The following is a 12,650-nucleotide window of genomic DNA, read 5'->3' as shown; positions in this document are numbered from 1 at the left end:
AACCAAATGTCACCATTTGCAACTACAACTGAAGGAGCAAAATAGCAGGCACAAAATTGGAGGCCAGTTTTACAAATAAGGCAGGTAATTTACAAGTCATAAGGACAATCAGTACAAATTAGAGTGTATCCAATTCAATTCTTCTTGAAAATGAACAGTTTGAATCTTGAAAAGGGTCAGAATAATACCACCACAAGGCTTTTTTCCACATTAGTTTGAACAGTTTATTCCCTCTCTTCTTGGGAGTTCTTCATGGAGATATAGCTTGGATATGTTTAGTTTAATTCTCAAGAGCAGAGCTTTTATTCTTTGGCTGCCTTGCACTTATTTAATAATCAGGCATTATATGTTAATACAAGCTTTTCCTAGCTGCCAATTTTAATATTTTTAGTCTTCTGAGACTAAACCAAGACACTTAGAGGACTTCAATTAGCAAATTTATTATCGTTTCCGATGCTGATCTTTTGTCTATTTGTTTTCTCAAAGTCTATCAATAATTATTCACTGACATAATCGTCTTTAAAACAGCAATGAATTTTTTTTTAAAACAGCTCCTTATTGTGCAAAGCACAACGGAATTCTTTGAGTTGAAAGACACGAAGTAAGTCATTATTAGTAACAGCAGGCATCAAACATGTTTCTTTCTAATCAATGATCAGTGGTTTGAAATGTTTACTAACCCTGAAGACATTTTTACTAGTCCATCAAAGTGCTTCCAGCCCTAGAAGGTCACAAGGGGTCAGACTTTAAAATCACACCATCCTGGCTATGACTTTCACCTTGCTTTTCCCCTGATTCAACTGTTTTATATTAGAAGCCATGTCACAAATTGATATAGTCAGAGACTAATGCTTTATAATATTTGCTATCCGAGATGCATTCAAAATGCATAAAGCTTTGGCTTGTACCTCTCGCATTTATAAAAGGAAAGCAGCCACTAAAATTATGCCAGAATTCAAGTGAGAGGAAAAAGGCAAGACGCTAATCAGAACAACAGGATTTTATGAATTGATATTTTGCCTCTCATTTGATCTGCAAATGAATGTTTTACATTATTGAAAATCTGGGAATTACCTGCTTTCTGGACAGTGGTACATAACACACAGCTAACCATTCTGACTACAGTGTAACAGAACTGATCCAAAATTGAATACAGCAAGTTCTAGAAGCCAAACCAGTGTTATTTTCAATCCGTGAAATAATATTTTTGTGCACAACAGCACTTTATCATATTTGGTTTAGTTCCTTACTTACCACTCCCATTTCACTTCAAAGAGACCTTTCAAATTTCATATGAATAAGAAGCATTGTTCATTTAAAGGATCCAGGAGAGGCAGCCACATATAATTGAATAACAACCTGCTAGCTTTTGGGCAGTTTGCCAACTTCATCATCTTCAATTCTTAGCGTTACATCTTCAAAGCAATGTGCAGCCAGCTATTTATTTATTTATTCATTCAACCTCAGCCTCCCCTCAGGACTATTATTCCCATTTTACAGATGGAGAAACTGAAAGGTTAAGTGACTTTCCCAAGGCCACACAATTAGTCACTGCCAGGATTAGAACTCAGGAGCTTCTGACTCTTGCTTTTGTGCCCAGGTTACTAAACCACACTCCTCTAATTCAACCGCACTCCTCTAATTGTACCGCAGGCTACAACTTAGAAATATGCTATCTGTATGCAAGTCCAATAAACATGTTTTCCAAGTGTTAACCTGAACAGATTCAAAATATCTCTGCATAGCATCTAAAAATGATTCTTTTCTATTCAGATGAGAAAAAGTGTCTCTATCAGATCCCTGCTGACTAGAACACCTGCCATCTTCCTTTTAAATAGATAATATTAATTTAAATTCTCTAATCTCTGACATATTCTTGGCTTTGTGCCATGTCTGAGAAGACACAGTACTTAATTAAATAGTAGAGCAAAAGTTATGCCAATATATTATTTTCCTCTTTTCTTATGACCTTCTGAACCTTAGATCTTGAGCTTTTCTATTCCAATGAGTTCTCCATTAAATACAATTCATGCAGTGGCTTTATTTCAGGCTTTGTCTTCATTTTAAATATCTTTATCACAGTCTTTAGTCCACCCAAGAAAATAATTTTTCTTAACTCTGTTAGCTGATGATTGTAAAGAGTTTGGTTATACTTTGAGAAGCTGTTGCCTAAAAATAATATCCTGCGGTCCTGTACAGTAGAAATTCACTAACCTGCACTAAGGGTTTGATCCAAAGCCTTGTGAAGTCAATGAAAAGATAGCCATTATTAACTTGAGTGGGTTCTGGATTGGACTCTCAAAGATGAGGTCTGCCAGGGACTGCTGAGGTTTATGGAGCAGCAAAGTACCAGCCCACCAGTCAACTGTAAGCGCTCTACTCATATTTTAAGGCATTACTGGCTATCAGGGAAAAGGCAGGAGGTTCAGTGGTGTTAACCTGGGGTGGGGTTAACACACTGGCCCAACAGCAAAATCTCATTGGTCTGTGTTTCAGTGAGTGGCACCCCCAAAACTCCATACACAGAGAGGATTTGATCTTTGTTGACATTCTACTGTATATGTTTTCTACCGAGACTGAAAACTCAGCCTGTGATCTGAAAATCAGGGTGGGTTCTTTTCTGGCTTTCACAGCATCACCAGTAATAAAGATTCTGCAACAAGAATTTCACTGGCAATATGACTGCTGCTGAACAAGACGGAATGGAATCAAGCTCACTTGTCTGCAGCTATGCTAACTCTGCAGAGATAACGAGAGCAAAAAGCTGGTTTGTCAATGAAGTAAGTAGATGTGAATCACAGACTGACAAAGAGACCAGAAAACTAGATGGGAGCTTGCAATGAATTATAGCGATAAAAACAATAGATGCTACACTAGTTTTCTATGCAGATGCATCACAACATGGAGTACTGATGGCACATCAGTTTCTGTAGAATTTGATATTTTATTAAAGAAATACTAAGGCGTGTATTTACCTTTCAAATAAGAGCCTACATTGAGGCAGTTGCACATACCCCTAGAACCTTGATTTACTCAGTCAGAAATTCTCTGTGCAGCCTAAGAGAGAACATGTTAAGAGTGGGAGCTCCAGCAACTATTTACAGCGTGCAGTGCGTGTTCCTCTTGTGGTGACTCGATTCCACTAGCTGATGCAAAAGGGAGAACGATGATCGTTGCTTGAATCCCACCCCCTTAGAACGTTTTAGCACCAGTAGATGCACTGGTTGTGTCAGTTCCCTGTGCAGGGATGGACACGTGCCATTTCCTTCTTGCACTCGTGCACAGCGCTATGCCACAGTTTCTAGTGCTTATGACTATAAACACAAAACGATTGCCTGAACTCTGGGATTCTGCACTGTCTGACTGACACTAAGACAGTGCTTTTCACAGGACATTCACATTCTTCAGCTACCACAAATGACAGGTTAAAAAACATTGTACCCTTTCACTCTCTATATATTTCCACACACACACACACACTCCCCTCGCCCCATCCCATTTTTGGCTATTAATAGTTGCTGTCAAGACAAATATGTTTCCAAAATAAAAATGTATATGGCAAGGGGTTTAAAACTATTTGAACTTATTTTTTTACCACACGTACTTAGAATTTAAAATTTAGATTCAGCTCTCCAAAACTTAAGAGCAGAAATGTAAGCCAGTTTGTAACTTCATGCCATATAGTCATCATCAGTTCCTCTCACTGCAATCCCAGAGATTTATAATGAGATAAAACAAAGCTAATAGATGACAATGGGATCTATCCTACCTTCAGTATGCATGTAACTCATATTAACATCAACAGCACCTGTTAACCTGCAATGAGGGAAGCAAAATCTAACGATTCTAGTCAATCCTTATTTATCAGCTATGTAGCCAGTAAATTATCTTATCCTGAACTTTCAGTAGAACGGTAGGTTTTTTATACTAATGCTTAAAGACTGTGGAGTGGGGGTGCTACATACAGTTTATTAATTATTATTATTATATATTTATTTTATAGTGCCAAAAATAGTGCTATGCACTTCACAGAAGACAAAGTGGGACATTCCTTGCCCCAAAGATCATACCATCTACATTTCAGACATGACATATTGAGTGCCCAAGAAAAATTGCAGGGAAGTAATGAAATGAGGAAGAACACAAATTACCCCAGCACAGGCATGTGGATAATCTGCTTGTGTATTTTAACTTCTTGGGGGATGTAAAGTTGTCTGTTTGAATAAGTAATCAAATAAAGACACAACACAGTGAATATTATTGTCTCAGTTCTTGTGGCCATCTTGGATACAACTCATAGAACAGGTAAAGAAAAATTGTTGAATGTATTGTCCAAACTCTTGAGATTACACACGTGATCGTAGGAATCCAAGCCTGTCATTAATTAACACGCCACCCACACACAAGCCTCCCATTGACTTTATTGGGATACCTGCACATGAAACAATGGCACAAACATGCCCTAAGGGAGTAAGGGCCTGACTGTTTTTGCCTCCTCTGTGTGTGTGTGCGCGCGTGTGCATAATAGAATGTCTCTTTTGCCTGGTAAGAGCCAGTGATGAAAACCCCCTGGCCCACCTGTGACAGAGGATATCAGTGCCCCCCTCACTCCCGGGTACAGCCAGTGTTCAGTAAACATTCACGCAGCACTGACTGCCTTGCCAACACTAGTGTCTCTCTAAAATCCCTTTCCTCAATAATGTTATCAAGGAAATATTGGCCAGCCTACTTCAACAGCAACTATTCGATATACCAGCAGATCATGACACCATCCTATCTCAAGGGGCTGTTGACCCACCTCAGGACCTTGCCTGGGTGGATGGAATTAGCTGCACTCATTCTTCTCAAATAGATCTCAGATCGCATGATGGGCAGCTGCTCCTTGTCCCCCATAAAGTCTTACAGGCCTAAATCCTGTCACTTCTATTTTTTCGTATACTATATGTCAAACCATTGGAGTGGACACTCCAAATGCTATGGGCCACAGTCCTATCAACGTGCTGATGTCACCCAGCTCTACAACATCTCATCAGGTGTGGACAATGCTGGTTCCCCATTATCACAGTGTCTGAAGGGACACCTTGAAAAGTACTTGGTTCAATCCAGTTAAGACAGGCCATTAGGAAGAGGGAGAGGGAACTAGAGTCTGGTCCTTTGGTGAACATTATATACATCAACAAAGGCAACAGAAATACAGACAGGCAAAATCTGGAAAATAATGGCAGTGATTTTTAAAATGAACGACGGGTGAATCTGCTCTCAGTGAAGAACTGCTGGATAACTTTTAATTGGGGAGTTGAATGTTGCCTGAACAAAACATTACAGTGAATTGATTTCATTTACCTGGGAGTGATCACAGTATGACACATACCAGCTGGACAAAGTTGCTCTGAAACTGACTCAATCTAGTGTTTTTCAAGCTACTATGTTGGTACAATATCCTGGCATGGTTGCTGCAGGGAATCCTAGTATGGCAGATGAACCATTCAGCACTAACTGACATGGCCCTAAGAGAATCTGAACTTAAGTCACCAACAATTCCTATAAGCATAAAACCATTCTCAGAGTTTCCTTAACTGTGGTCCTGGGTGCTCTCATAATACTTGGAGACAGTTATTTATACTTATTATTTATGCCTCATAGTTAAAAATTTAAGACCTATATTGGTAGCAAAAGGAAATGTCAGAGTTCTATATTTTCCCTATAAGTAGGGTCCTAAGTAGAACTTGATGCTTCTCTTATTCACCTGAATCTGGAAAAGAGACTTAATCTAAAACCAGGAAGTCATGTCACTTCCAATATCCTTTTGCTTCCTAAAATATTCGGTACATCTTCTGCCTTCGGAACCTACATGCTCCTTTGTTTACTTGTATCATCCTTAGTATTAATGTAAATTAAGTAACTACAAAGAGTACAAAGAGAACAGAGCCGAGAACCATTGACAGTTTCAGAGCCCTGCACCTTGTAAAACGGTCATTTGGGGTCTGATATGATTTGACAAACAATGGTTGCTTACTTGGTTGGTTTCAGTGACTGAAAAGATTGTTCAGTGAAATTTTAAATCAAAGTCTTGCCAACCGCAGAGTTTCTCTTTCATTTTGAACATGGATTTAGTGCCAATGATAGGTGTTCGCCTGGCTACCCTAGCTACTGATGTCCTCTGTACTAGATGACGTGCAGTAAGGGTACTGCACACTTTCAGCACCAATGTCCTTCACTCTAATCTGAATGAGGGGTCAGCTCTGTTCAGTCGTTGGTCTCTCTATTAAGATGAGCAGCCAGGCTAATGCTATTTTCTCCTGTGTGTCCACTGGGAAATGAAATGACAGCATCAACCTGTGTCAGATGGTGACAACTTTTGATCACTAATGATCTAGGCCAGATTTCAGCAGGTGATCTGTGTGGAAGGATGTGTTTCCACCTTTACCAATCTGCTGAGCCATCAAGCCACCAGCACTTCTGTTAGGGACTAGTCAATCTATGTGAATTCTTCAGATGCTCTGTAACAAGTTAACAATACTAACTTCCTCCTGTCATGTCAGTGGAACAGGAAGCATCTGACTTCTCCACCAATGTGTATGCTTTTGCTTAACCTCATTACTCAATGTCTGGTGTTTACAGAATGACTTCTAATCCATTTCGTTTTGTCAAAATGACTCGGATAAATGAAATCTTACACATTTATAATGTAACACTGCTTACTGGGTCAATGTTATACGACCGTGTCTTAAAAATAACTCATTTTTTAATCACAACAGGTTTCTTTGAAAAACTTTGATTCCCTTGTACAAAAAGAAAATAGTAATAATCTGGTTTTAATGTAAATGTGAAGTCTCCAATAAATGGAGCTTCTCTGCCTAAAAATGGGCATCTGCAAGAAATGAAAGAATAGAGACACCAAATATATTAGTGCTCGGTGTGAAGAAATCATGAAAACTGCTGCCAAAGAGTTAATGGCTTTCCAGGGCGATACACAGCAAAAGAAGTCATTTTTCAACTACCCTTCCGTGATCAAACAACTAAACAGAGGTTCAGGGCTTATCAGCTACTTATTTTAAATAATCAGTAATTATCAGGCAAAAAGAAATCACAATCCATGCTCAGCCTCCACCACAATCAACCTGCCTCTCAGTTTTTCTTTATCAGTAAAATAGACTTTGAACTCAATAATCCATCTGAGAGCTGAACTCAACATGCAGAAAATACCCTTTAAAATAATCTTGTCTGAACAATTCTGCCACTTGTGATGGCTGATGGCGCCTTTAAAACAATGCCCAGGCCGTGGCTAAAGGGTAACTGGGTACTTGTAGTCTAGTCTCTAATGTTCAGGGCTTTAAATGTCAGTCACTGATCTGTGTTGATGTTGCAGTTAAGCTATCAATCTATTCCAAAACCTACCGTGATTCATGGAAAGAACAGTTTCACATCATTTCCCTTTAAAAGATTCATAAAAAAGTAATTGTACAGAGGTCAGAAGCCAAGATGCAGGAGGTATGAAAAGGAAGGCTGGGTTCCAGAAAGTAGTGTCAAGGTGAAAATAATTGAGTATGAACTGTAGATCTTTTATCAGTAACCTCAGCTCAAGACAGAAGGCTGAATAATTAATTTTGGTTTTAGAAATGAAGTAGATTATTTATTTTAAAGAGAACACATAAGGCTTGTTCAATGCAAGTATAAAGGGGAATAAATCCTTCCAGGGTTCTGTGATTATAGATCTTATCTTAATACCGAGAGCATTTTAATGGCTCTGATTTGTTTACTTTTGTGCAGCATATTGTAAAGACATCAGCTTCTGAGTGTGGACTCTCTTTGACACACGAACTTTGGCCAAGGAACATGCCAAAATGGTTCTCATTTCCCTGCGGTAATAACCAGGAATGAAATCCTGGCCCCACTGAAGTTAAAGGGTGTTTTGAGATTGTCTTCAATAGAGTCAAGGATTCACCCTAGATCTGAGAGAAATGGGATTTGGTTTTTCAAGTTTTGTAAAAACTATTTTCTGATTTGAGTCCCCAGTGATTTAAATCTCCTTTTGAGCTTCAAGTTACAATCAACACAAAATTTTAAAGTGAAGCTTAGCCGAAGCATCAAATTTGGCCTGGTTTCAGGTGAAGCTACCATGCTCTCCACCCACAACTCCATATTGAGCCAAGCTCACTGGAAACGAGGCCCCAGCTCACTCCAATCAAGACCCCATCTTGCTCCAAAAAATTGATGAACCTCAGAGAATCTCTCTGTGAACCTGCACCGTGTTGGTAACAAATCCTTAGAACAGGAGCCTTTTGGTTAAATACTTCCCTGATATTGGGTTTCATTACAAAAACAACACTGACTCACCAAAATAGTTAATCTTGGTGGCAGTCCTGTGATTTTCAACCAACCATTGCCTTCCTTGTAGACCTCCTACTTATCCTTTCTCTGTTACTCCACATACCACCAACAGCTTCAAATACAGAAGTCACCCTGGCTTGGAAGTGAGCCTTCTCTGAGACTGCCATGTCATGCGAGAGCGAGCCATCAGGGGCATGAAAATGCTTTGTAACATGTTCCCCACCATCCCCACAACATTTGTGTCCCCTTCACAGTATTCTCAGCCCAGAAACCTGAAAAGGCCTATAAGCCCTGACCCTCCCACAGGATTGCAAAACTCTAATATTTCCTAAGCCTTAGGGCAGCCTACCAAATGCAAAAAACTTTATCACCTTCCCTGTTATCTAACTCAGACCATTCCTGATACCCAGCTTCCTTCTGTTTAGCCTCCATAATAAGGCATCTCCAAGGCTAGAGGATTTGCAGCTAGAAACTGGAGCTTTTTATTTCTCTTGTGTCAATCCTTTCCCACCATTCTCCCTTAGATGGTCTCCTGCCCTAGACAGTGCTGTTCTGGTCCAGAAACAGGAACATCCTCCAATCTTTTCTCTAGGCTTGTAATCATCAATTAGAATCAGATCCCCCAAGGAAGATGTCACCTCACTCAGGTGGCCACTTGCACATTCCTGGAATACTGGACATTCAGGTACCTCCAGGAATGGCATAGGCATACCCCTGCCAGTGTGGCCACGCCCCTTCCAGCATGACCTTGTATTCTAGGTCATGATGGCCAGGGCACATGATTTTGAAAAGCATGCCATCCCGCTTTCCCATTGCACAAACAGTGTATGTGAGGTCACACTGGCAGGGGCAGAGAGGTGTGCTATCCATTACAGCATCTGATACCAGACAAAACCATGTCTGGTTTTGTCTCAGAACTGGCCGGGAGACAAATATTACAAAAGCAGGACTGTGCGGTTTAAAACCAGATGAGTGGCCTAATGACACCTCATTTCTCCAAAACAATTAGCTGTAGCAAATGATGCAGCAGCAGGAAACCTTCTTACCCTACCACCTCTTCAGGAATCATGAGCATCTTGTCAGCAATTCTCCCATGGCCTTTGAGCCCAGGAACTCTGATACCTCTTAGTAACTCTTAATTTTACTCCTTGTTCAGTGAACTAGCAGCAGGGAAGACTCTTTTAGCACGGCAGGAGAAGGGCCTACATGGCTCAGAAGATTTATAATAATACAGAAACAGAGAAATTGCTATACTGGATCAGAACCAAGGTCCCTCTATCCAATATCCTGTCTCTGGCAGTGACCAGTACCAGATGCCTCAAAGGAAGATATAAGAAACCCAGCGTAGGCAGATGTGAGATAATCTGCCTCTTCAAATAAGGATGAAACTAGCGGTTCTCCAATGTTGTTCATAAATCAGACACGCTGTAAGAAGAAGTTTATTTTATGGAGTCACTTCTCTCCATCCAGTTCCCCACTGTGTGTTTCTTAAAATATTTCATAGGCACATGATCAGGAAATGCGCCATAAACCACTTATAAACCACATAGTCTGAGAACACTGCTCTAATCTAGGGCCTTCCTCCTTCAGGGCATTACTTCAAATCCGGCACAGGACTGTATGGAATGAAAGTTGTTAATTTCTTAGGCAGTTATGTTAAGTCACTTACTTTTTTCTTTTTAACTAAAAAGATGAAAAAATGGCACAGAGTAATGAAGGATGTCAATAAAAAACAGCAGTTCATGTTCTGCATCAATTAAAATTGAAAACATATTACATACAAAGCCTATTCATGGGAGAATGTGTTTTAACCTGGTGCCATAATTATGCAGACAGATACAAATATTTCATGCACCATATGCTGTACTACGCTCTCATTACAGACGTTTGCCTCATGGCTGCTCTAATTTACACTGACTGGTAATCACTCCCAAGGTGATGTCAGGGCAGCTAGGGAGCTGTGGCAAACAGCATTTCAGTCACATGCCTCTAGTACTCCAATGCAGGCCCCCTATGAGGGATGCAGCCAGGAAGTGGTTGCATAAAGCCAGCTATTCTGACTCTATTCCACTTTCTGATTTTCCCAATTAAGAGAATCAGCAGCAGCTCATTAGGACAGCTCAGTGACTTCTCTGTGCCATCACTATCCGTTCAATGGAAAGGGACCTATCTTGGCTGAGAATCTGACCCAGTGTATTTTAAATAGAGTGATGAAAATGTGCCACTAATTACTGGGATTTTCCCTCATGTTTCCTGTGCTGTATGTCACCACCTGTCTGTCTCAGCTCTGTTATCTTTTTATCTATAGACTTCAAAACTTATGTGAAGTGGCAGCAGCTGTGTACTGTAAATGTATGACCAGCTCTAAGCCATTTGATATGGCTGCTTCCTTCTTCCTCAATCTTGTACAGGTGCAAAATAACTGCATAATACCATGGATGAATCTCACAATTCATTACTTAAACTTTAACGGTACATGCTCTAAGCAATAATCCTTGAGAACAGTAGTTACTTACAGTAGATTAAGCAATTTACTGCAGTGTTTCAGTAAGCAGTAATTTTAAGTAGCACAATACTTTAAATGTTTTGTATAGAATATTCAAGGAACACCAGGAGATGGCCCTGTATTGCAATTTACTTCAAGATCATCTGACTTTTTAACACTCTACCCCACTGGGGGATGTATGGGAGATGTCCCACAGAGCTTTTTACTATCCTGTCCATGATCCATCAACATGATTAGAGATTCTCCTGAATTCTCACTCTGGGTGCCTACACCCTAACTTTTTCTCTGTGGTTACATCTTTACAATACATCTTATTCTTTCACCCCAAGCTGAACGGAATCCGGATTTGTGTTATTAGCAATGACTGTGTAAATTACAAGGCGATTTAGGTGTTAGCTCCGAAATCTATGTCCTGCCATTTTTCGCTTCTTTGTTCTTTAAATATTTTGTTTTCTGTTCCTTTGTTGTTGCAGAGCCAACATGTTAACGATCATACGCTATTCTCAGGGCTGTGCTGACAAAACAGTGAAGCTAGTGCACAAACACTTCTTGGCATATGGTGCTGTTTAAGTTGAAGTCGTTCAACTGGAAATGAAGAAATAGTTCAGCTCCATAAGCATTCATGCTTTGCTGAGGGTGATAGGTGTGATCGTGGTTTTGTGAACTGAACCCCCCTCATTTCACATAGACCAAGAGACAGTAATAATTTGGGGCATCACTAATCTAGGTCAAATTCAAACCAGAGGCCTAAGGGTGAAGAAAGGTCACCCTCCTTAAATCTATGCCACATTAATGTTAATGTCATCCAGCACACAGGGAAATATGCAAATAGAACAGAGTAAGATCAGATGGGAAAGAAATATTATTCAATAGATGGGAAAGAAGTATTATTGGATAGCTTCTAAGGGATGCTAGAAACAATGGAGCATAAAGCCAAAGAAAGGAAAAGCCATAGAAAAAGTTGTCCTTGACAGTGCCCCCCTTAAGGATAGGGACAAGGAAGAAACCTGTCTTGTGCCCTTAATGACTACAATGCTAAAAACCCTTATGGCTCCCCTTTACCTGATCACAGATCAACTCCCATTTCTTCTCATTGTCATACTGCCGAAGTAACCTGGCTTTGTCGGGTGGCAAGTTCATTGCATTCTGTGGAGAAAGAGAAAACAAATGTAAGAGACTGCAACAGGCTTAGCACTGAGAGAGGTCAGACATGAGCAAACCAAGACAACGTGATTGTGGTGATTTAATGGTATTATTTGAATTCCTTATGGCACAGTTAATCACATTCCACAGAGGCTCTTTAAACCTCAGCCATGGAGCTTTGTCTGAAGAGGCAGGAGGAGACAGTGCACTGCTTTTTAAAGGCATTATTTCTTTCAAAGGCATAATACTTCCTGGTGTTGGAAGAAGCATGGCACAGATGGGGTCTTGTTCTCCCAGCCCAGCTATCCTGAAGTGCAGGATTGCACAGGGCCATGTTACTAGTGCAAAAAGCACTAGCTTCCCAGCACACATGCACCTTGCACCATCTCCTTGACAGAACAAGGAGTAATGGTCTCAAGTTGCAGTGGGGGAGATTTAGGTTGGATATTAGGAAAAACTTTTTCACTACGAGGGTGGTGAAACACTGGAATGCGTTACCTAGGGAGGTGGTGGAATCTCCTTCCCTAGAAGTTTTTAAGGTCAGGCTTGACAAAGCCCTGGCTGGGATGATTTAGTCGGGGATCGGTCCTGCTTTGAGCAGGGGGTTGGACTAGATGACCTCCTGAGGTCCCTTCCAACCCTGATAGTCTATGATTCTATCTCCCCAATT

General features: G+C 40.3%; 1 protein-coding gene across 6 annotated transcripts in view; it reads right to left on the bottom strand.

The window, feature by feature from the left end:
* The window catches only part of FMNL2 (formin like 2), a 254,551-nt gene that overhangs the window by 108,751 nt on the left and 133,150 nt on the right, over positions 1–12,650 (bottom strand). For all 6 annotated transcript variants that reach the window (XM_074967354.1, XM_074967349.1, XM_074967351.1 and 3 more), the window contains exon 2: positions 11,900–11,983. In XM_074967354.1, coding sequence (XP_074823455.1) covers positions 11,900–11,983 — 84 coding nt within the window. The remainder of the gene's footprint in view (positions 1–11,899; positions 11,984–12,650) is intronic.

This window comes from Natator depressus, chromosome 11, assembly GCF_965152275.1.
Source record: "Natator depressus isolate rNatDep1 chromosome 11, rNatDep2.hap1, whole genome shotgun sequence".
Taxonomy (NCBI): domain Eukaryota; kingdom Metazoa; phylum Chordata; order Testudines; family Cheloniidae; genus Natator; species Natator depressus.
This window is presented reverse-complemented; position numbering and strand designations above follow the sequence as displayed.